The following is a 25491-nucleotide window of genomic DNA, read 5'->3' as shown; positions in this document are numbered from 1 at the left end:
ATGTAATTTTTGTTCCTAATGAATAATGCCTTTATGATTTATCCCTTTTACTGGACATTACTTACAAACATCAAAATAAAGTTTAATAAATGCTATGATGCTATCCTTATTTTTTTTCTTATTTTTTGGGCTCTAGCTTAAAAAAAGACTCCCCAAATCAGTTTGCAAATCAACACAAATCAATACAGAGATTGGGTGTGTACAAGTCTGATATTTGTATTTTAAACAGATTATTTTTACTTGAAAGTTTACTTTAAAATGCTATAGTGAGTGTATCTCATCTGTAATATATCTCACAAAAAATGCTTATTAATTATGATGGTGATATAGAAGGACCAAGCCAGGTGTGTTAGTGAACTCATCCTAGAATAGGTGGAATTTTTCCAGTTATATATATATTTTACATTAAGTCTACTTTAAATATTTTGAGTCGTAACATATAAGGTATATAAATCTTAAGTGTATAATGAATTTTTATATGTATATGCACCTAGATAACCACCACCCAGATTAAGATATTACAGCCACTTATTTTGTGTGTGTGTGTGTTTGGGGTGTAAAAAACATAATATAAAACTTACTATCTTAACCATTTTAAGTGTACAGTTTGGTAATGTTAAGTTTATTCACATTTTTATGAAGCAGATCTCCAGAATTTTTTTGCCTTGCAAAACTGAAACTAAAACTATGAGTGTTTCAGTAATTTGTGTATCATTCTTGCATGGGGCCATACTAATCTCTGTATCATTCCAATTTTAGTATATGTGCTGCCAAAGCAAGCATGAGGTATCTTTATATTATCTTTTATCTCATTATTTTTAGCTTCATTTTTTTTTTCAATGACTATGAAAGTCTCATTTTCCAGTTTGCCTTTTGAAAGAGTGGAGTCTAAGGATTTTCTGATTCTTGTGGGCATTTAAATTTGTGTTCTTATTTTTTATGGTAGTCTAAATAAATTAACAAAATTGTTTCTGGATCATATGTATGGTCACCTTGTAAAGGAGTACTGCTGCAAGATTTCAGCGCCTGAATTTGTATTTAAGATTACACTGGTAACAAGTTGTACTCTTTTAATTGTCATAGACAGATAAGAAAATAACAGAAATGAATTTAATGTATCAGTGCCAAATGAAGGCCAAATGACCTTCATTGAATGGACATTTCACAGTAGTAGAAACAGACAATACTATATGTGAATTAAGTCATCATGAAGCAAAGGCTATGCTCAACTCAACAGAACCAGGTCATATCATCCACATGTTCAAAGTGACCATTTTGTATCTGCAAAATAACATTACTCTTATCAGAGTAATGTTCACTTGAAATCTATGTTCACGTTTTATTTAAACTAGTAAATTTTCTTTGATTTTACGTTGTGTATGGTTTAAGAGCTTCAAGTGTTTAGATAATGGAGTAAAATAATTTAAGTCCACATAGGTTAGGTGAGGGGAGTAATCTATCTACAAACTATTACTAAATTTTATAAAACATTGACCAGACATTAAGTAAGACTAAAGATTGAAAACTAAGTTCCGTAGTTCAGAAGATCTTTATTTGGCCTAATTGTTTTTATAAATAGCTTCACAATTGAACATGACAATAAATTGTATATTTTTTTCTGTTTGCCTCATAAAGTCTGTGCTATCCATATTTTTCTTTCTTTCTTATCCATATTTCTTTTGAAGGATGAAGATCTACAAGAAATGGAGGAGTTAGCCCAGAAAATAGAGACTCAGTTTGGCCAATTTTTTGATCATGTGATTGTCAATGACAACTTGCAAGATGCATGTGCCCAATTGTTGTCTGTTATACAGAAAGCTCAGGAAGAGCCTCAGTGGGTACCAGCAACATGGATTTCCTCTGGTACTGAGTCTTAATGAAGCCTTCTGATGCTGTATTTTTAACACTGTATGCTTGTTACAGAGATCTGGAATAACAGCTGCAATCTAAAACAGCAGTATTTGACCCATTATAATGCATGCAACTTTAAACGTGTAGTTTATTAATTAATCTTATTTGAAAAAAATTGTACAGGTATGTAGTTACCTATTTGGCTCTTAGGAAATATCTTTTTCCTTTACCTCATGTGCAGCAGTGGTAAAAATATGAATAATGTTAAATCACTGAGTATGAGAACCTTTCATGAATTTCATACGGTCTTTGTAAGAATCAGATAGAGTTTTCCTAAATAAAATAAGCAGTATTTAATTTCAGAAACTGTATTTTACTTTATGAAACTTTGTTTTATGAAACTTTTTTTTTTTGCAAAAAGTGTCTAGTAACTCAGCAAGAAAGGTTAAATATACACATTTCATGTCTTACATCAAAACCCACAGAAACCGCACTGCCCTCATTATTTACAAATCAGGCTACAAGGAAATAATTATTTTTATCAGAGCTTGTAACAATTACTAATTTTCCTAAAAGCCAATATCCACATGTATTCTTCAATTCGGAAAGGGCAATGGACTAGTCCTAGAGACCTATAAATGAGAAAATCGCAAGATGAGGATGCTATTACAAAGTCTTATTTTTCTTCCCCTAGATCTGAGACTTCCAGTCACTCTTCCTGTCCCTGTATTTGTTAATCTTTTGCATCATTCATTGTCCATATCCACACGGTTCATCCATCCTTTCCATCTCTTTTTAAAAAACTATAAAACAGAGTGTGTGATTCAAAATATTTGTAGTTTTTTTAAGAGAAAAAGGTTTATTTTTTTAAAAAAAAAGCCCCACCAAACAAAAACACGAAAATTAAGTCGTTTTTTATGATACGTGAGCTCAGATTTGATTTTATGTTGAGATTCTTTTTGAGAAAAAGTTTTCCCAAACTTGATTTACACACTTTTGTAAGAAAGGGTAAGAAACTGAAGAAAATGTGAGAAAAGCTTATATTAATCCACACCCACTACCAGGCACGCATGGAATTCCCTAGGGCCTGGGGAACAAATGAGTTTGTCCCTAATCCAGCCACCTAGGAACGCGTGGCAGTGCAGAGGCGGGCGGGGACCTGGCCTCGCCGGGCACGGCGAAGCCCCCGCCTCCCGCAGGTCCCGGAGGCCGCCGCGTCGCGGGGAGCTAGGCTCGGGCGGGCGGCGGTTGCGCCGGGGGAGCCCCGCAAAGAGCATCATGAGGGCCGACTCGGGGCCTCGGCTGGAGGAGGGACCCTCGGTGAGCAGTGCGGGTCGCGTCGGCCACAAAAGGTGGTGAGACAGAGGGTGCCCTAAAGCAGCTACCCTCGGGGCGGAGCCGACGCCAACGAGCTGGGGCTCCCTAGGGGAGAGCCCTGATCGTGGGGTGAGCGCATCCACCCCTTTAGCTTTCCCAGGGTTGGACGGGGGCCTGGCGAGGCCGGGACCTTAACTCCCGGTGGAGACGAGGCGAAAGTTTCCGGGACCTCAGTCCACGTTGCCACGACAACGCCCCAGTTCTCCGCGGCCCAGGCCTGGCGGGTTCCGAGGCTGCCAGCAAGGCCTCTCCTACAGACTCCTACCGGAGGAAAGGCTTTTGAGCCACCCGGAAAAGAGATCAACGTTTGCCTGCGGAGAATTTTAATCAAGGCCTTCCCTCACGTCCTCCCTCCCCGCAAACAAATCACTGCAACCACTTAGAAAACCATGGGGAAACAGTGGTAGCAACCCTGCGCGCGCTGGACCTCTGCTCCTGGGCACGGCAACCCCCGACTCCTAGGCACATTTGTTCTGCAGGGCTGGTCTGGAGAGGGCAGGTTAGGTGCTCGCGCACCCCTCGCCCCAAAGTCTCCCGGGCCTGCAGCTGGGAGCTGCCTGGGCGGCGCAGCCCGATGACGCGTAGCGCCTGCGCGCCCGGCCGGGAGGGGCGGGGCGGGGCGGGGTGTGGCGCCCTGCGCCTGGGGCGGCGAAAGAGCATGGGGAAGAAGCAAGTGGTAAGCGAGTCTTAAGTTACTTTTGAGATGTTAGGATTTTTGTCTTCACTTGAGCTGTCCTACTTTTGAGCGACTTAGAGGTTGGGACTCTGGATGGGTGAAACGTCATTTTTGCGGGACTTTTGAAATGAGGAGTTATGTGAACTAGGTCCTATGATAGAACGCGCTTCCTAGCATCTTTAGAACAATAGCGCTTTCCTTTGACTGTCTTTATTTTCCAGTTGTAATTTTGATTACCGAATGGTATTTAGACAGTGCTTGTCCTAATCTGGTAGCATTTGTATTAATCTAATGTTTGAACTAAAGGGAACAAACTGAAAGAATGTCTAAAATTTCGCCCTTTTGAATCAATGTTTTTTGCAAGCACCATGAGATACTTGGAACATTAAATTGACTTGTAGACATTTCTGTTAGTATTTTATTTTGAAAGATTACAGAATGCTTCTTAACTGTAATGCTTTCTGAACTACCAATACTTTTCTTATTCATATAAAACAGCATTTATAAAGGCTTTCCCGTCTATTCTTTCTGCCCTAAAATCCATTCTTCACTCTGTATTCAAGTGATCTTTAAAAAAGTATTTTACTATGTGGCTTAAAACCTCCATTGTTTTCCCACTGAATTAAAACAAAATCCAGACTCCTCAGTCTACAAGACCCTAGTTAATTTGGCTTTTGCCTACCTCTCCTTTTTTTTTTTTTTTTTTTTTTTTTTTTTGAGACAGAGTCTCACTTTGTTGGTTGTCCAGGCTAGACTGAGTGCCATGGCGTCAGCCTAGCTCATGGCAACCTCAAACTCCTGGGCTCAAGCAATCCTGCTGCCTCAGCCTACCGAGTAGCTGGGACTACAGGCATGTGCCACCATGCCCGGATAATTTTTTTCTATAAATATTAGTTGGCCAATTAAGTTCTTTCTATTTATAGTAGAGACGGGTCTCGCTCTTGCTCAGGCTTCTTTCGAACTCAGAGCAATCCCCACGCCTGGGCCTCCCAGAGTGCTAGGATTACAGGCGTGAGCCACCCTGCAGTGCTGCCTACCTCTCCTTGATAACTGTCCTGCAGCATTGCTGTCCTTTTACCTGGAACATTCCAAGCGCAGTCTCGCATAAAGGCCTTTGTATTTGCCTGAAATGTTGCCTCCTACTTTCCTTAACTAAAGTAGACGTTTCATTTTCCCTCATTCACTATCATATATTTGAGAAATATATAAATATACATTTTATCATGTATAATACATATAATTGTACATATTATCTCATATATTTTTAACATTGTCTTCTAATACTTAACCATTAGAATGTAAGTTCCATGTTGCTTTAATCTCTCTGTTTTGTTCATTAGTGCATCCCTAATGCTTAATACAAGGTCTGGCCTATAGCTAGAAAGACACATAGGAAGGAAGGAATTTTACATGGAATTTAGAAATGGTAGAACAAATTTAAAATTACCCACCTGTTTCTCATCAGTACCTCCCAGATTTCACTGATGAACAGGGTTATCAAAAGATTTGAAGATCCTAGTCTCTTCCATTATATTTTTCTGTCATATCTGAAAAACAGGTTTTTAAAGAATGCTTTTCTGATATTTGACATACATGAAGTAAATATGCTCTAGGCTTTTACTTACAAGCAGTTTTATCCTTTTTTCCCCTCGCAGCGTCCTCCACGAACCCTTCCACCTGTACCAAGGTAAAAATTATAGTAATTTCATTATTGAGCTTTAAAAATGTAAAATGAAAAAGTAGAAAAATTGACTAGTACCACTGCAAAATTATAATGATTCAGAAAAAACTTCCTGAAAATCTTAGGAAAAGACTTTCTAAAATTTTAAAGATGAAAAACTTACAGATATAAGGATAACAGTTATAATTAAATAATTATTAATTATAGTTACTTATAAGTTTTTTATTTAAAGTTCTATTTAAAAGCCTGAATGTCAACCTTGTAGGATAATAAATCCATTCTGAATGGTTTAGTGTCTTGTTTATCAGAATTCTGATCCTCTTTTGTTTGCTAGAATAGTTTCCTTAGAGTTTAAGCTGACTTTAATCAGTGACAAATTAGAGTTCTTAATCTTCTTAATCTACTTTATTAAGAGGCAATAGGGAATATGTATATGTAGGTTCAGAAAATATTGGGGTTATTTTATTAGCAGTGTTCTTAAACAGTTTTTTATAATACTTATAAACAATAAGTAGTTTGTAAACTAGCTGATGTGTGAAAGCCAATTTTATTTTAGATTTATAATTAAGTCAATTTTTAGTCTGGCAATATAATAGAGTTCTAATGATTTATTTATGTTTTCTTTGTCTTGATTAAATTTGGTTGGTGTCATGTGAAGTCCTATTCAAGGTAAGTTAGTTTACTGTTAATGTAAAATTTTTTGAAAATAGTATTTGGTGTTCAAAAATTAGTTTGATTCCTTAGTTTGTTTCTCTTAAAATTGAATCTGAATGCTATAATTTGTAATTCTACAGTATCTTTTTTTGCCACAATAATCTCCCTTGACTGCCATTTTAAAATTTTGGTTGATGTATAACACTAGATGACCTTACCATTATAAAAGCACTTCATCTCTAAATAGAGTCACCCAGAATATAACTATTGGCTAGTTTATAGCTCTATAGTAGGGACTGCACCTGCCTTTCTCTCATTTAGTCAGGATAGGCAAGGTTATGTATGGTATACTAGCAACCCCCAAATCCCAGCTACTTAATAACCTTACACAGGGTTATTTTTCTTTCTTCTTTCTTTTTTTTTTTTTGAGACAGGGTCTCACTTTGTTGCCCAGGCTAGAGTGAGTGCCGTGGCGTCAGCCTAGCTCACAGCAACCTCAAACTCCTGGGCTCAAGCGATCCTCCTGCCTCAGCCTCCCAAGTAGCTGGGACTACAGGCATGCGCCACTATGCCCGGCTAATTTTTTCTATATATATATTAGTTGGCCAATTAATTTCTTTGTATTTATAGTAGAGACGGGGTCTCGCTCTTGCTCAGGCTGGTTTCGAACTCCTGACCTCAAGCAATCCGCCCGCCTCGGCCTCCCAGAGTGCTAGGATTACAGGCGTGAGCCACCTCGCCCGGCTGGGTTATTTTTTTTTTTTTTTTTTTGAGACAGAGTCTCGCTTTGTTGCCCAGGCTAGAGTGAGTGCCATGGCATCAGCCTAGCTCACAGCAACCTCAAACTCCTGGGCTCAAGCAATCCTCCTGCCTCAGCCTCCCGAGTAGCTGGGACTACAGGCATTCGCCACCATGCCCGGCTAATTTTTTCTATATATATTAGTTGGCCAATTAATTTTTCTATTTATAGTAGAGACGGGTCTCGCTCTTGCTCAGGTTGGTTTCGAACTCCTGAACTCAAACGATCCGCCCGGCTCGGCCTCCCAGAGAGCTAGGATTACAGGCGTGAGCCATCACGCCCGGCCTGGGTTATTTTTAATTAGTGCAAAGTCCACTGTGGCAATAATCCAGGGCAGTTGCCTTCCACTACCTCTTTACTGATGATGTAGTAACCCAGATCACTTCTACCCATAGCAAGGGAAGAAAAGCTGGAGGGTTACTCACTGGGTTTTTCAATGTTTTGGCCCCCAAATAACCCATCAGTTTTGCTCACAGCCTATTGACCAGAAATCAATCATAAGCCACACCTAAGTGCAAGGGGCCTGGGAAATGTAGGGGATCGGCATTTTTTTGTAGAGACGGGGTCTCACTGTGTTGCACAGGCTGGTCTCCAACTCCTCAACCAATCTTCGTGCCTTGGCCTCCCAAAGTGCTAGGATTATAGACATGGGCCACCTGGCCTCTGTGTCACAGCTTCTAACATTACTGACCAGCAGTGTGCTATAGGTGACACACTATGGGCTCTCTTTGACCTTGTCAATTTCTTGCCTTCTCCCCTGCTGTATAGAAGTTGGCTAGACCCAGAGAAGAGAAGGAAAATTCTTCCCTACTAGAAGTTCTCTTCCGACTATTCTCTGCATTGCATTTTAGGCAACCCTTTCTGTTGATGTTTCTTCTGTTTTATAGATGACATTCCACTTAATCGTCCTAAGAAAAAGAAGCCCAGGACAAAAAACACGCTAGGTAAGAAGTTAATCCCTATTGTGTGGGATCACAAGTTTTCCCAGGACCTAAGGCATGATAAACATCATAGATCAGGGAGAGGCAAGGCCCCACCAGCTTCATATCACTGCTTTGTTGAAGAGAGTTAAGCCCAGTTTGGAACAGTGGACACCTGAGGAGGAACTAGAAGCATTCATAGAATAAAGGGTTGCACCACCTAGCTCTTACTTCCACAACATTCTTGGACCCTTTGAGGTATTTTATCCCATAAATTGTTTTAACTATGATTGCTCACAGACCCTTGAAGAAGTTATCGGATTTAGAGACACAGAGTTCTTAAATCCCCTATTTCTGTCAGAAAATACGTACATTAAAGCATGAGTCTGAAGGCAAGGCCACATCATCATTTAAGTACTAAAGCTCCAATGATGACAGATACTATGAACCTCTTTTAGTCCTAGTTATCTACTAATAGTCCTGGGTGTTGCATCAGTAACTCAAACTCAGCACATCCAGAATCCATCATCACCTTCAACAGTAAATCAATTTTTACTTCTCATGATTTTGTTAATGGAACCTGCCATTTTCCCAGCACTTAGGCTTGAAACCTCAAAGTTACCTTTAACTGATCCTTTATAACCTCATACTTTACTTGTGACCTCACACAATCCTAAAAGGTTTCTGTGGTTGGTGCTAGTATTTTTGTTTTTGTTTTTACATAAAAGGAATACTATTCTATATGTACTGTCTTTATTCCTTAATACACACAGTGATATGTTCTTAAACAGTGACTTCATAATATTAACATGATAAGAATGTACCATAATCAGTGGTCTGTTCATTTGGGTTATTTCAAACTTTTTACTCTAAAGAATGTTATAGTTCTTCTGCATAAAAAAGTGGGTGGTAAGGAAAGAGTATTTCTGTACAATGGATTGCTAGCAGTGGAATTGTTAAATAAAGGACATGTGCATTATTGATATGATAGATTCTGCTAAATTGTCTTCAAGGAAGCTCTAGTTATTTTCTCAACCAATGGAGTTTCAGAGTGTTGCATTCTCTAAATCCTTTACATCAGACAGTATCAATCTTTTAAATTTTTTTGTTTTTGTTCATTTACTAAGCAAAAAGTAGCTTATTTTAGTTTACATTTCTGTAAATACTAGTCAGGTTAAGCATTTTTTTCATTTATTAATATATTTCTATTTCTTTTTTTTTTTGTGAGAAAGACAGGTAAAATTCAAATCTGCCAAAACATGTTGAAATTCTTTAATAAAATTTCATAACCCATTCTACTAAGTGAAGTATCTCAAGAATGGAAAAACAAGCACCACATGTACTCACCAGCAAATTGGTATTAAAGGATAAACACCTAAGTGGACATACAGGAGTAACCTTTATTGGGTGTCGGAAGGGATGGGTATATACAACCACAACGAGTAAGATGTGCAACGTTTGAGGGATGGACACGCTTGAAGCTCTTACTTGAGAGGGGAGGGGGACATGGGCAATATATGTAACCTTAACACTTGTGCCCCCATCATACACTAAAATAAAAAAATAAATAAAAAAAAGATTTCATAAGGGAAGAAGTTGAAATGAATGACCAAATGAAGAGATTTATAACTCCAATTATCCATGATGACTTTGTCATGCATTAATTTATTAATGAAGGACTAAACTATATAGAGGCTGATAAAAATTTTTAAGGCTGTAGACAAGAGAGTTCTCTATGGTTTCAGTTTTTACTATGTTTTCACATTTTTGAAAGTTCTAAATGTTCTGAGACAATTTCTCTTCCTCCCACCTTTTGCTTTTCTTTCTAGCTTTCCCCATTTTTTTCCTCGGCCTTTCTTATTCCCTCATTTATTTCTTTTCAATTTAAAGCACAGAGTTGTAGGTGAGGAGGGAGGAAATCAAGATTTGGGGCACAATTATTTCTGAAAGAGAGGAGTTATTGTACAGGAAACATTCTAGTTACCTTTTTCCCCATCTTTTTAAGATTCAGTTTCTGCTCAAGGTATCCCATTGTTTTCTACTCTGTTTTTCTGTAGCTAGTGCTTCTTTGGAAGGCCTTGCTCAGACTGCTGTTCATAGGCCATCTGAGGGTAGTGAGCCCCCAACTGAAGAACTCGAAGAGCATCTAGAGGCTCCTGTTCAAAAGAGACAGAAGAAGACAAGGCTACCTCTTGGTATGTGAAGAAACCAAGGTTAGGTTGTGATAGCAGTTGTGATTTTGGGGATATGATAAAAACTTGTCTGCTCCAGTTTTTTCCCATGCATATCCCATGGATGGTTTCTTCCTTTCTTGCTTAAAATGTATACCACTAGAGTAACTCCAGTGGGTTAAGTCAAGAATACTTTACAGGTCTCTTTTGATCATATGTGTATAGATTATGAGAGCAGGTGTACAATTCAAGACTCAATCAGAAAGTTCACATCTCAGTGCATATAAAAATTTAGTAAATGATGAAATGGACATTTTAGATTAAGTGGGGAAAGGATAGATTCTGTATTAACAATAATATAATGAAACAAGAGCCAGCATTTATTGAGCCTTTCTATATCCCAGGCATTGTTCACAGGTAAACAAAACACTACTATTTTTTTTTGGCCTATAAAATTATAGTTTTTTTCAAATTATAAAATCCATTGTTGCTGGGAAATGGATACATTCATGCACTGCTGATAGGAGCATAAATTATACAGCCTATCCAGATTTCTAGAAATAGAAGTAACTTTAATAACTATATTATTAAAGGGTGTTAATGGCAACATTATTTATAAGAGTAGCATTTGGTAATCACCCAAATATCTAACAGTGTGATACTGACTAAATAAATCATTTTTTATCCAATAAATGGAAACTAAGTTGCCTGTTAAAAGGATTGTTAAAGTGAAATAGTGCCATGGAAAAACATAGGTAATGTGTTGTTAAATCAGAAACGAAGATTATAAAATAATATGTATTAGAGGATCTCATTTTTAAAATATAGATTGTATTAATTTCCTAGCTGCCATAACAAATTACTGCAAAGTGGGTGACTTAAAACAATTATTTTTTCATAGTTCTGGAGGAATGAAGTCCAGAGTCTCTAGGAAAGAATCCTTCCTTGCCTCTGCTAGCTTCTGGTGGTTGTTGATAATCCTTGGTGTTCTTTGGCTTGTGGTAGCCTAATGCCAATCTCTGCCTCCATCTTCACATTTTTTCCTGTGTGTCTATGTCCAAATTTCCCTCCTATAAGTACACCAGTCATTGAATTTATAGGGCCCATCCTAATCTGGCATGACCTCATCTTAACTTGATGACACCTGCAAAAACTCTGTTTCCAAATAAAGTTACACATACGGAGAGTCAGGATTTGAACTAACTTTTTTTTTTTTCTTTTTGGAGCATAATTCAACCTAGGACATAAATATATATACCCATATATAGTAAAAAGAATGGAAAGATATAGCAGAATTAACAGTGGTACGGTTTTTAGAAGGAAGGGTGATTTTTATTTTCTTCATTTATATTTTACTAATTTTTCATATATTGAGCATGTATGATTTTTATAATAATTAGGAAAGAATGGGTTTTGTTAGAATAAAACAAAGGGAAGGAGCAAAGATTGGGAGATTAGCACTCCCCTATTAACATCAGCCTCTGTGAATTATTACAAATTAGTTTTCTTGACTAATTACTTGCCCTCCTAGGAAACAGTGGGTCCTGATCAGATGGAAGAATTATAGGAGCAGAAAGGGAGAAACTAGAAAAGTCAGGAGAATGGAACACAGTTTGAAGAAGCAAGTTCAAGTCAGATACCACAGTGCGTGGTGGCATTGAGTGTCTTTGAGAAGGAGGGGGCAGAAGAGGGCAGAAGAAGAAAGAAGAGACAGAAAATTATGCTCAGACTAGCTTTACCTACTCTACAATTTATTTCATTTGTGGCAATGAATATAGGTTAATTAAAACTACCTTTTTGGAACGCTTATACATAGTGGGAATGTAAAGTAGTACAACCTCTATGGAAAACAGTATAGAGATTTCTCAAAGAATTAAAAATAGAACTCCGTTAGATCCAGCAATCCCACTACTGGGCATATACCCAAAAGAAAATGACTTATTGTATGTACAGAATTGTATGTACAGAAAGACACCTGTACTTGTATGTTTATCGCAGTGCTGTTTATAGTCACAAAGATTCGGAATCAACCTAAGTGTCCATCAATCGATGAATAAAGAAAATGTGGCATATACATACAATGGAATACTATTCATCTATAAAAAAGAATGAAATCATGTCTTTTGCAGCAACATGGATGGAATTGGAGGTTATTATCTTAAGTGAAACAACTCAGAAAGTCGAGTACTGCATGTTTTCCTTATAAGTGGAAACTAAATAATGTATACATATGGTCCTAGAGTGTGGAATAATAGACACTGGAGACTCAGAAGGATGAGGTGGGAAGAGGAGTGAGAAATTATAATAATGGGTACATTGTATATTATTTGGGTGATAGTTACACTAAAAGTGCAGACTTCATCACTCCACCACTACACTATACATTGTATATCCATGTAACAAAACTGCACTTGTACCCCTTAAAATTAAACAAATAAAATTTAAAAAAAAGAGAAAGACTACCCTTTTAGTAATTTAGTTAGGGTACAAATTTAAAAATCAAGATGGATACCAATACCTAGTTTTATAATTTGTGAAAAAGGTCTTTACAGAAATGACTTGACCTTTTTCTTAGAAAATTCTGGACCCAACTAATTTTTGGAGCAAAAAGGACCTGTCACTGCCATTTCCCATACACCAAGTCTTGCAGGTTCAGCTTTCTAAATTTCTGGATTTTAAAATTTTGTTTGAGTTTTATTTTGTTCAGAGTGATCATGGTAGGCTTTACTGCTTGCATTATATTTCTACTCCAGACTGTAAGTATTTTATTAAAATAGAATTCTAGAGGCTTGAGGGCATTCCGGGGAGCCAGTATTTCCAGGTAGGAAGAGTTGCTAGTGGGTTAGAAGGCTCCATTGACACATTTAAACTTAATACCTACCCTGGGTGCAGAAAAGAGTTAACATAGCAGGCCTGAGATTGTTATCCTTAGAAAGGCCTGCTTACAAGATTGGGACTTGACTGGTGTCTGGGAACTTGATGGTAAGCAGCTTCCTATGCTATTATAAAACTTTCCCTAAGTTATAAAGTGGCTCACAGTGCATTTGTGTTTGCAATATGATTTTTGCTGGACACCTGCTTCCCTTCTGAGAATCTGGAATTTTGGTATGTGCTAGCCCTATGTGACTAGCCCCCAATGAAAACCTTGGGCTCTGCATCTCTAGTGAGCTTACCTGGTAGAACATATGTCATGTGTTGTCCCAACTCATTGCTGAAGGATTCGTGCATCCTCTTTGACTCCACTGATAGAGGACTCTTGGAAGCTTGTACCCGGTTTCCTTTGGATTTTGTTCCATGTACTTTTGCTTTTGTTGATTTTGCTTTATATTCATTTGCTATAGTAAACCATAACTGTGAATGTAATGATTTCTGCGTCCTGTGAGCCCTTCTAGCAAATCACTGAACCTGGTGGTAATCTTGGGGATCTTTAACACACCCTGGGTGTTGGATTACTGAATTATTTTTCATATTGTTTGGCATTGTGACTTCACATTTTATGTTGAAAGTTCAGAGGTGTAAAATTTTAAAATTTGTGAGATAGTGAAAAAAATTTTGCTAAATTAAAATTCTTTTTTTGGCCAGGCACGGTGGCTCACGCCTATAATCCCAGCTCTTTGGGAAGCCAAGGTGGGCAGATCATTTGAGCTCAGGAGTTTGAAACCAACCTGAGCAAGAGCGAGACTCCATCTCTACTATAAATACAAATAAATTAATTGGCCAACTAATATATATAGAAAAAATTAGCTGGGCATGGTGGCACATGCCTGTAGTCCCAGCTACTCGGGAGGCTGAGGCAGGAGGATTGCTTGAGCCTAGGAGTTTGAGGTTGCTGTGAGCTAGGCTGACGCCATGGCACTCACTCTAGCCTGGGCAACGAAGTGAGACTCTGTCTCAAAAAAAAAAAAAAAAATTCTTTTTTTTTTTAAATTTTTTCCCTTGTATCAGTAGAAATGGATACCAATTAAAATTCTTAAAGTTCTCTTGTCTTGCAAAAGTCTGGTACATTATTTTTTATGTTTTTGTCATTTGAAAACTTTATTTTATTTTCAGAATTGGAGACTTCTTTCACCCAAAAGAAGACGTCTAGTCCATCTTTATTACGAAATGAAAATGGTATCGATGTGGAGCCAGCTGAGGAGGCAGTTATTCAAAAACCTCGAAGAAAGACAAAGTAAGAGTTTATCCTTCTAAATATCCTCCAGGGTTAGTTACTCTGATACTTTATTTAAAGCTCCCAAACAGTAGCTTCTCCTTAAGTTTTATTGGATACCCATAGCTTTATATCTCTAAGATAAGTAGTTTTACAAAATATTAGTTTAACTACTCTGATGATAACTTTGAAAAGAATAAACCACTGAAAAAATAAAAAAGTTAATATTGTACTTAAATAGGAAATCTTAGCTATGTCTAAAAAAAGAACACAAATAGAAGATTTCATATAAGTAGTAAATAAATTAGATATTAACCATATTAAAAACCAAAGATAATAAAATAGGCTATTATAATTTGTTTTCTCATGTAAATATGTTCAAATTATGATTATATCAGCAACAGGTAAAACTGTCAATTTTAGCATAGTAAATTAAGATAAAATGAATGACATACTTTAAAGAAGTACAATGAAAGTTATATAACACTATTGTTTGTATTTGAAAATGACCCTACAAATAGTTATCTATATAAAATCATATAATTTTAAGTTTGGAAAGAACTTTACAGATCTAGTTTAGTTATTTCATTTTCCAGATGAGAAAACTGAGGCTCACAGAAATATAGGCAACTTGCTGCACATACCTGTTAATAACAAATTCATTTTAGTAAAAACTAAATTTCTTGACTATATTCAGGACTCTTTCCATTGTATTTATAGATAGTTCCTTATGTGGGCCTGTAAAAATTCAATAATCATCCATTTCCCCTATATATTCCCTTATTATAGGAAAACCAAGCCAGCAGAATTACAGTATGCCAATGAGCTAGGAATAGAAGATGAAGACATAATTACTGATGAGCAAACTACTCCAGAACAACAGTCTATATTCACTGCACCCACTGGCATCAGCCATCCTGTAGGCAAAGTATTTGTGGAAAAAAGCCGTAAGTATTAGAAAATGAGCTCTTTAAAAATTGCACAAGGATATCCTTTGACCTGGTAATTATACTTCTAGAAATCTGAAGTAAGGGAATAAGCAAAAATATGGACAAACATTTATACACAAAGCTAATCACCACACTATTATTCATGAGAGTAAAAAACTGGAAACAACCTAAATGCAAAATAGGAGGTGAATGATTTCAGTAAATTTTGGTGTATCTATCTAATAAAATACTCTGTACCATTAAGAATAACTTTTGGGGACAATTTTTCATTTCATGGAAAGATTCTAATGAAAAATAATTGAAGGAAGTGGTCTAAATATTAATGCTGGTTTTTTCTGGACTATGGGATTATGGGTATTTTTAAAAATCTTCTCCCACCTCCACCTGTTTCTTTTTCTTTTTTTTTTGAGACAGAGTCTCACTCTGTCGCCCAAGCTAGAGTGCCGTGGCATCAGCCTAGCCTGCAGCAACCTCAAACTCCTGGGCTCAAGCAATCCTGCCTCTGCCTCCCAAGTAGCTGGAGTATAGGCATGTTCCACCATGCCCAGCTAATTTTTTCTATTTTTAGTAGAGACTGGGTCTTGCTCTTGCTCAGGTTGGTCTCAAACTCCTGACCTCAAGTGATCCTCCCACCCCAGCCTCCCACAGTGGATTGTATTATAGGCATGAGCCACCATGCCTGGCTTCTACCTGTTTCTTTATACTGTATTGTACTTTACCAGTTTTCTGCAATTAGTAATGGTTGTGTTGGTGGGGCAGGTAATGATATAAATTCTATAAATAATAATAAATGAGAGAAAATTCATGATGGTACTACTATATTAAGTAAGAAATACAATATTATAGCTGTATATTCTTTTGGAAAATAATTCTGATACTGTATAACATATACTGGTTATAAGAGTGGGTTTGCAATGTATTTTAGCTTAGGCTGCTATAACAAAATACTGTAGACTGGGTAGCGTAAACAACAGACATTTATTTGTCATAGTTCTGGAAGGTGGAAAGTCCAAGACAAGGTACCCACGGATTTGCTTCTTGGTGAGGGCCTCTTCCTGCCTTGCTAATGGCTGCCTGCTCATTGTGTCCTCTCATGACAGAGAATTATGATGTCTCTTCTTCTTTTTAAAAGGGTGCTAATTTTATCATGGGAGCCTCACCCTCATGGCCTGATCTAAACCTAATTACCTCCCAATGATCCCACCTACAAGTACCATCACATTGGGGGTTAGAGCATCAACATATGAAACTTGGGGGGACACATTCAGTCTTTAACACAGTGTTTAAGAAAAACCTACCCAAAGCATGATCATGATCATATACTACTCCCATCGATTTGCTATGGATATGCTGTCTAAACTACTCATCTGAAACATAAGGGTTAGTCCTTAAAATTTACAATGTTGATTTTGTATAAATTGTTTTAGAACTCTGATTTCATCAGATTCCCATTTAAGGCATCTTGGAGTTCTTGGCAATGAGAAACCTGTGGCTGGAGAGGCTAACTGACTTACCCAGTTTCTTATAGTTGGTTAGTGTAGAAGTATAACTTAAACCAAGGTTTCATTACTTCTAGCCAAGTGCTTTTACTGGTATACCATGTGGCCATTTAATTTACTCCAGTATATTTTTAAGTAATATCACTCAATCCTCATTTTTATTCTTCCCTCCCTTAGCATAGAAACTTCCCTACTAGAGTGACCATAAAAGGTACCAGTGGTTCTGCTGTCTGCCCAGAAGTTGTCTTTTCTTAGGGAAAATTAACTGTCACACCCTTGCCTTCATCCTCCAAAACACCTGAGAGCTGGGTATTGTGAAGGTAATTCAAATGGAACCTTTCCTGCTTTCTAAGGACCACTTATGTATTACTAGATTATACAAGAAGGAGCCTGCTCATCAGCAGGATAGAGCCTTGCTCATGCATTATCGCAGTGCCGACACTTGAACTGATAGTTTTCACAGGAATCTTCTAAAGAGGAATTTATAAAACAGCCCATTTCTTTTCTGTCATCTCAGAAATCCATGCTACACACTTTAACATCTTTTACTAAGGAAGTTAAAGTAGTTTTCAAGTATTGACTTACCCCAATAGTATAGGCATTTAAGCCTTAATACTTCTGGAGTCTCTAAAGTAGGATTTTGTAGAGGATGTCTTGTTAAAGGTTTCTAGACTTTATTCTGAGTTGAAAGTTCATTATTATATTTCATTAAATATAATCGATTTCTAAAATTGTTACTTAACATTCATTTTTGGGGTTGAGAAGAAAGTATAGTGACATAGCTAATTTTTCCTATAGATGAAAAAATAGTATGTTTAAGCAACCAAAAGAAAAAAGCCCTCTAAAATAGGTACTGAGTCAAGGAGAATTGTTAGATAGACAAACAGCAAAGTTTCAGTCTTAGTCTGAGATTTTTTGAGTGTGGAATAATGAAAAAAAGTTCTCTTTTGCTAGTTATTAGTTATTGCATTAATGTCTTCTTAGGGCGATTCCAAGCTGCTGATCGTTCAGAGTTGATAAAGACTACAGAAAACATAGATGTGTCAATGGACATGAAACCTTCCTGGACCACCAGAGATGTGGCACTTTCAGTGCACCGGGCCTTCAGGTGACTGCTGTTGTTGGTCTTTTCTTAAAACAAATGTTACATGGGTTCCATAATTTTTTTAAAAAGTCTTGGCTGTTCAATACTGTTAACAAAATTGACAACTTAAAATGGTGGGTAGGTATATTTTTTAAATATTCCATTGGAATTAAGTGATCTGCCTATTAGTGTAAGTAAAAAGAAAAAGCTTATTTTTACTTTTCATGAAATATTGAATTTTATTCTTACATGTGAAGAGATTTAAAAATACTTTAGCTTTTTACTTTAGTAATTCATGTATAATAATTAAATCTTCTTCCATTCAGGATGATTGGTCTCTTTTCTCATGGATTCTTGGCTGGCTGTGCTTTGTGGAATATTGTTGTGATATATGTTCTAGCAGGAGATCAGCTATCTGACCTCTCAAACCTTCTACAACAATACAAGACCCTAGCATATCCATTCCAGAGTCTTCTCTACTTGCTTTTGGCTCTAAGTACAATTTCAGCTTTTGACAGGTAACCCTGTTGTGATTGCAGATCCCTCTAATGAAATGTTGAGCAAAATGTGTCACTGGCTATGACAGTTTTCAAAATAGATTTGTAGGATATTAATATTACTTTAACATTTTTAAAGCCAGTCTATTTCTATTCTTTTTTGGGGGATGGAACTACTGTGAACAAAATATCTCCAAAAGTCTTAATCCATTCCAGCATCAACTCTTAAGTCCAAAATTTCATCCAAATATAATCAAACTGAAAAATCCCCAAATATCATCTTCAAAATCAACTAAATCAGATATAGGTAAGACTCAGGGCATTGTATTAGTTTTCTAGGGCTGCTGTAACAAAGTACCACACACACGCTGGCATAAAACAATGGAAATTTGTTCTTTCACAGTTCTGGAGGCTAGTAGTCTGAAGTGAAGATGTGGTCAAGGTTGGTTTCTTTTTGAGGCCTCTGAGGGAAAGTCTGTTCCATGCCCCTCCCCTTGCTTCCAGTGATTGCTGGCAGTCCTTGGCATTCTTTGGTTTGTAGATGCATCACTCCAATATCTGCCTCTGTCATCACATGGCACTCTTCCCTGTGTATCTCATGTCTGTGTCTCTTCTTTTCTTATAAGGACACCAGTTATAGTATCTTTATAACATCTGCAAAGACCTTGTTTCCAAATAAGGTCACATTCACAAGTACCAGGGGTTAGGAGCTCAACATACATTTTTGGGAATGTAATTCAACCCATTTAAAAAACACCTAGTTGTAGCTCAATGATACAAGTAATAGAAAAAGGTAGAAGCTAATGCAATTTTGCAGATCAAGTTTAATTTGTTTCTTCAGGATGTCTTAACTTTATAGGACTGTTGCCTAAATTAGTCTTCTAGTTAGATGTTTTATGTAGCTTTTGTAAATAAGATATTTTTCATGTGTAGTAAGAATAACCTGTAGCTACTTAAAACCTAGTAATAAACAGTGTATGTGGTAGCATTAGAATAGAGAAGGAAAAAACTGTGGTCGGGAAAGTAAAGTTTTGTTAAGGAGTTTACAGTGGCATTGTGACAAAATGCTTTTGTATTTTCTAGGATTGACTTCGCTAAAACATCAGTGGCAATCCGAAATTTTTTTGCCCTGGATCCAACAGCTTTAGCATCTTTCTGTGAGTAAATACTTTAATTTGACAACTATTTAATACTTGAGTTATACTGTAATTTTGAACCAGGAAAGATATAATTTTAGTTTTTAAAAAGTTTTATATTATTGTTCCTTTTAAACAATGTGTATAAATGTTCAGGGAATTTATAATTAAAACATGGTAAGCATAATTTTAATAGAATTATTTTTCATTAAATAACTTTTAGGTTTGTTAAATAACTTTTTTTTTTTTTTTTTTTTTTTGAGACAGAGTCTCACTTTTGTTGTCCAGGCTAGAGTGAGTGCCGTGGCGTCAGCCTAGCTCACAGCAACCTCAAACTCCTGGGCTCAAGCGATCCTTCTGCCTCAGCCTCCCGAGTAGCTGGGACTACAGGCATGTGCCACCATGCCCGGCTAATTTTTTTTTTTATATATATATCAGTTGGCCAATTAATTTCTTTCTGTTTATAGTAGAGACGGGGTCTCGCTCTTGCTCAGGCTGGTTTTGAACTCCTGACCTTGAGCAATCCGCCCGCCTCGGCCTCCCAAGAGCTAGGATTACAGGCGTGAGCCACAGCGCCCGGCCTGTTAAATAACTTTTAAAAGTTTTATTGCTTTATATTACTTAATTTTTATCTTTTATATTTTCTACTTGACATTAAACAGATTGAGCTGATATGGCCTTTTAGTAGCAAAAACTTTTATATCTTTCTGATAATTTTGGTAACTTGATCATTTTATTCTAAGTTAGGAGAATATTAATAAAACTGGTTTTAGGACTTTGAGCAAGTCATTTAATTTTTTAAAAGATCTTATAGGTTCTTGTCAGTTCCAATGATAAAATAGTGAGCATCTCAAAAGATCCCTCTGCACCTGTGTTCTCAAAAAATGATATAAGGATATTAAGCCTATTGAAATTGGCCACGTGCATTTCTTTTATGTCATCATTCACCAAAGTAACAGATTATTTTTGACCTTAAAGTAATCTATAAATTCAAAACAAACCAGGTTGTTAAAAATTACTAGTAATTTCATTTGTCTTTTTCTTAGTGTACTTTACTGCTCTTATACTATCTCTGAGTCAGCAAATGACAAGTGACAGAATCCACCTTTACACACCTTCTTCTGTTAATGGTAGCCTCTGGTAAGAATTCACGATGACATTAGCAATTGTTAATGGCAACAGTGACAATGGGAGTAATGGTACTTTTCTTATTGTTCCTTTCTTTTTCATCTATAAATAATAATGAAGGCCCTGTTTTTGTTTCCAAAACTATGGCAAGAAAATACCTGTTCTTTTTGGTTAACAGATAAGTATAGTTATATATACTGTGTTTCCCCGAAAATAAGACCTACCCATAAAATAAGCCCTAGCAGGATTTCTAAGCATTTGCGCAATACAAGCCCTACCCTGAAAAAAAGACCTAGTGATGGGCGTGGTTACACAGCATATCTGCACAACCCATGCATTTTGTGGCGGAGCAGTGAAGAAGATGAGTAGCCCTTCTCATCTGCCTCTATTGCTCGACATGAGAGATTGGGGCCAATGGTTCTAAAGGAAATAGAGTTGCAAGAAATTCAGGATGGAATTCAGGGTTTGGAGAGTTATGATGATGTTCCAGAAGATGACTTAACTATATTTGAATAAATGTGGATTGTTGTACCATACTTAAAAAAAATAACACATCCCCTGAAAATAAGCCCTAGGGTGTCTTCTTGAGGAAAAAAAAATATAAGACCCTGTCTTATTTTCAGGAAACACGGTATCTGCATTTTTAATGAAACGTCTTCTTTTTGAAAATCTGTTTTAGGTTTTCAAGTTATGGTTTTAAAATAAGTCATCACACAGTGGACTGGGGGAACTTTGCATCCTTACTTCCTATCAGGGAGCCTATATGCCAAAGCAGTGATGGGAGTGTATAGTGGAGACAGATTCAGAAATCCAAGGACTGCTATAAAGAGCAGACTACGGAGAGCCAGCATCTGCAGAAGGGTGGCTAGCCATGAAGCTGACAGAACGGCTGAGATTCTAGTTCATAAAACTCAGAGGGGCAGTCTTTTTTGAAAGAGTGGCTAGGGGTAAAGAGAGAAAGGAAAGATATTTCATAGATGAGTAATGTTGTGGTAGTTGGAAGGGAAACTTGTAGAAAATTTTTTGGGGAATGACAACTTTCCATTTATATTAATGTATAGAGCAGATCTGTTTAGAGTTCAAATAACCTTTGAGCCTTTGATCTCATGATATATATGGTGTGTTTTATAGGGAAATTATATTTTTTTCGTGCCCAATTTGTTATTTCTATAGGAGGAGACTGTTGTTTTTTATTAAAGTTGATAAAATAGGTACATTTGGATATATGAAATACAAATGAAGACATTTCTAATGAACATTTCTACATCTTTAGGGCAGCAGGAATTGAGGAACAGATTCTCCCGCCATGGATTGTGGTGAATCTGGTTGTGGCTCTTCTGGTCGGATTATCTTGGCTTTTTTTGTCTTATAGACCAGGCATGGATCTTAGTGAAGGTATTAAAGAAAAAATAGTATAAAAATATCCTGAAATCTTTTATAATGACTTTACAAATCTTCTTTTAATGTGTATAGCGTATTATATTCCAATAACAAATACATATTTAAATTAATATGATATAAGAAGAATGGAAAGGCTTGGTGTGGTGACTCATGCCTGTAATCCTAGTAGTCTTGGAGGCCAAAGCAGGAGGATTGCTTAAGGCCAGGAGTTCAAGACCTACCTGAGCAAGAGTAAGACCTGTCTTTATAAAAAATAGAAAACTTAGTTGAATGTGGTGGCCCGGTGCTATAGTCCCAGTTACTTGGGAGGCTGAGACAGGAAGATTGCTTGAGCCCAGGAGTTTGAGGTTACAGGGAGCTATGATGACGCCACTGCACTCTAGCCCAGGCAACAGAGCGAGACCTTGTCTCAACAATAACAAAAAAACCTCAAAACAACAACAACAAAAAAACCTAGAAAACAAAAAAGAAGAATGGAAATGAAGTGTATGATGAGAAGCAGGAGGAGAGCTAGAGTCTGGAAGTACTTAATGAGGGGCTTCTGTGGCCCTCGTGCATAACTGGGGAATATTTCTTCTCTTGGAACCCTCAAGTAATTTATGGAAAGTCTTTGCTCTTCACTTTTCTAAGTCTCCTGATGAAAGCATCTCTTAAATTGAAATACATCATACTTCATCTGTGTAGCCTTTCAGACACATATTCAAGTAAATTATTCTTCTTCCTCCTCTTGGCACAAATCCTTAACCCTTCATTACTAACAAAGTGTTTAGTAATCTTACCTTTAACATGCTCAGTGTGTAGTGAGATTCACCAATCTCTAGTTCTTAGACCCCTTTTGGAACACCTGAAAAAGAGGAATCATATCAGCAAACTGCTAATCCTTTAGCACTGCTTTAGGAACTGCTTAGTATTTGTATTGTAAATTACATTTCCTTGACAGTTGTTCCACAATTTCATTCTTGAATTTTTTTTTTAACCACTATACAAATGAGGATCTTGAATGTCTTTTATGGATATGTTCTGGACTTGGGTTATGATAATATTTTTGATCAACTAATTATAACCAGTCCATCTCAGAAGTCTTAGAATGAAGAATCTTCCCAACATTTCCATTTACAAAAACTGTGACAAAGAATATAATTTTCTCATGTATTTCCCTTCATGAGTGTACCATTTTGTATTGTAATTCTCTTGTTGCTCCAGTGAATATTGTGTTGCTCTATTCCTTTTGATGCATTTAAAGTATTTAAAAAGCTTCTTAGGCTTTATGTATTTTACTTTTTTACTTTCACTTAGTATAATTTTTGTTTATTCAAAGAATTTTTCATCTAATACTTAGGGGACTTTATTTTACTAGATTCTTAAGGTTTTCTTTTTCTATATTTATTGGCTTTTTTTTTTTTTTTTGAGACAGAGTCTCTCACTTTGTTGCCCAGGCTAGAGTGCTGTGGCATTAGTCTAGCTCACAGCAACCTCAAACTCCTGGGCTCAAGCAATCCTCCTGCTTCAGCCATCCAAATAGCTGGGACTACAGGCATGCACCACCCTGCCTGACTAATTTTTTCTATATATTTTTAGTTGTCCAGCTAATTTCTTTCTATTTTTTTAATAGAGACAGGGTCTCACTCTTGCTCAGGCTGGTCTCAAACTACTGAGCTCAAACAATCCGTCCGCCTCAGCCTCCCAGAGTGCTAGGATTATAGGCATTAGCTTTATTGGCATTTTAATAAGTTCCGTATCTATGCTAAATGATAGTTATGTCAACTAATGACATTCTATTCTATGGTTGGGATTGAAGATACATTCAGCTGGGTTGTGCAGTATTCAGTCTAAATCACAAAGTGTGTTACTTAGTAAATATACCCAGAATCCTGCTCTCTTTTCAGGCCATGTGAGTCACATAACATGTGGGTTAAAAAAGTAAATATAAAATGGGGATGATAATACCTAGCTTATTGGATTGTTTTGGTGATTAAATGGGATAACACATTAAAAATATCCTGGCATATACTTGTTCTTAGTCCCAAGTCCTTCCTCTGTATCTGTCCTCTACATTTTAAATTATCTGATCACTGTAGAATTAGACCTTTTAGCTGCTTAATGATCCCGGATTCTCTAAATAGCTTAAATTTCCTGGTAAGATTTCCTTATATTGTCTCCATTATATGTGTTTTATTTTTTCTGGGGTTCATAATAAATTTAAAACTTGAACATTTTAAAATATCAAACTTGTGCATTTGTTATTAACTCACCTTGTAAATCATATTTCACTATCTCAAATGACTATTTATTAATAAGCTATAAAACTCTTTGTGGAGCATTAGGAAACCTTTTTAAGTACATGTTCATTTTCTTCTCCAGAGTTAATGTTCTCTTCTGATGTGGAAGAATATCCTGATAAAGATAAAGCAATCAAAGCCTCTTCATAATGCCAACTCACCTTCAGAGGAATAATGACCCAGTATTTTTCCCATTTTTGTTTTTAAATATATTTTTATAAGATGTGTATATGTGCATTTGTAATAGATTTTTTTATTATATAATACTGAAACATTTCTCAAGATTATGAAAAATGTTAAAATTGTATCTGCTGTTTATACCCAAACATTAATTTCTATAGCATTATCATCTCAATGACAAAGGAGATAATGAGCTAGAAACCAGCAGGTGAAAGTGTTTATTTCCTTTTTTCTCAAATTAGTTGTATTTATAATCATTATCTTAAAAAGCACTAATTCAGAAAAAGCCATAACTTTAGTGTTATAAAATATATATCAGGTTTAAACATAAATTTAGAGTATAAGGTAGAAGGGAAAAAAGGCCTTTATTATTTATTTTTGATGTCTCTTACTGAATAAATTGAAATATGAAATTTGTCTTTTCTGAAATTGTCTTAGTGTATTGTGTATCATGTAACAATTATATGTAATTTAGCTTTAAAGATGCTTTATATCATGGCTAATAAAAAGGAAATATATCTTTTTGTTTGAAAAGTTTTATAACCTGAAAAGTTACTTCTCTTTAAAATCTATACCAGTGGTTCCCATATCTGGTTGCACATCAGAATCATGTAGGGCAATGGTCTTCAACCTTTTTGGCCCTAGGGACTGGTTTCATGGAAGACAACTTTTCCACGGACTGGAGGTGGGAGATGGTTTTGGGATGATTCAAGCACATTACATTTATTGTACAGTCAGACCTCTCTGCTAATGATAACCTGTATTTGCAGCCGCTCCCCAGTGCTAGCATCACCCCCTAGCTCCACCTCAGATCATCAAGCATTAGATTCTCATAAGGAGTGAGCAACCTGGATTCCTCGCATGTGCAGTTTACAGTAGGGTTCATGCTCCTATGAGAATCTAATGCTGCTGCTGATCTGACAGGAGGCAGAGTTTATAATTAGATGATGTGAGTGATGGGGAGTGGCTGTAAACACAGGTGAAACTTACCTCACTTGCCTCCTGCTCATCTCCTGCTGTATGCCCAGTTCCTAACAGGCCATGGACCAGTACCGGGG

At 36.6% G+C, this 25491-nt stretch overlaps 2 protein-coding genes and 1 pseudogene across 4 annotated transcripts in view; 2 read left to right on the top strand and 1 right to left on the bottom strand.

The window, feature by feature from the left end:
• The window catches only part of MPP4 (MAGUK p55 scaffold protein 4), a 52141-nt gene extending 49924 nt beyond the window's left edge, over window positions 1-2217 (top strand). For all 3 annotated transcript variants that reach the window (XM_076005814.1, XM_076005815.1, XM_020288276.2), the window contains one exon: window positions 1686-2217. In XM_076005814.1, the coding sequence (XP_075861929.1) occupies window positions 1686-1877 (192 nt within the window). In that variant the 3' untranslated portion in view covers window positions 1878-2217. The remainder of the gene's footprint in view (window positions 1-1685) is intronic.
• On the bottom strand, window positions 681-779 carry LOC142872848 (uncharacterized; annotated as a pseudogene).
• A 74-nt stretch (window positions 2218-2291) lies between the features above and the next one.
• Window positions 2292-24962, top strand: TMEM237 (transmembrane protein 237). The gene is made up of 13 exons (XM_076005816.1): window positions 2292-3171; window positions 5560-5591; window positions 6570-6574; window positions 7926-7982; window positions 10016-10153; window positions 14180-14300; window positions 15069-15226; window positions 17713-17836; window positions 18139-18330; window positions 19393-19466; window positions 20492-20585; window positions 21847-21968; window positions 24336-24962. The coding sequence occupies exons 1-13, from the start codon at window positions 2950-2952 to the stop codon at window positions 24401-24403; spliced, it is 1407 nt and encodes a 468-aa protein (XP_075861931.1). The 5' UTR covers window positions 2292-2949; the 3' UTR covers window positions 24404-24962.
• Window positions 24963-25491: the final 529 nt, after the last annotated feature.

This window comes from Microcebus murinus, chromosome 8 (genome assembly GCF_040939455.1).
Source record: "Microcebus murinus isolate Inina chromosome 8, M.murinus_Inina_mat1.0, whole genome shotgun sequence".
In the NCBI taxonomy this organism is placed as follows: Eukaryota; Metazoa; Chordata; class Mammalia; order Primates; family Cheirogaleidae; genus Microcebus; species Microcebus murinus.
This window is presented reverse-complemented; position numbering and strand designations above follow the sequence as displayed.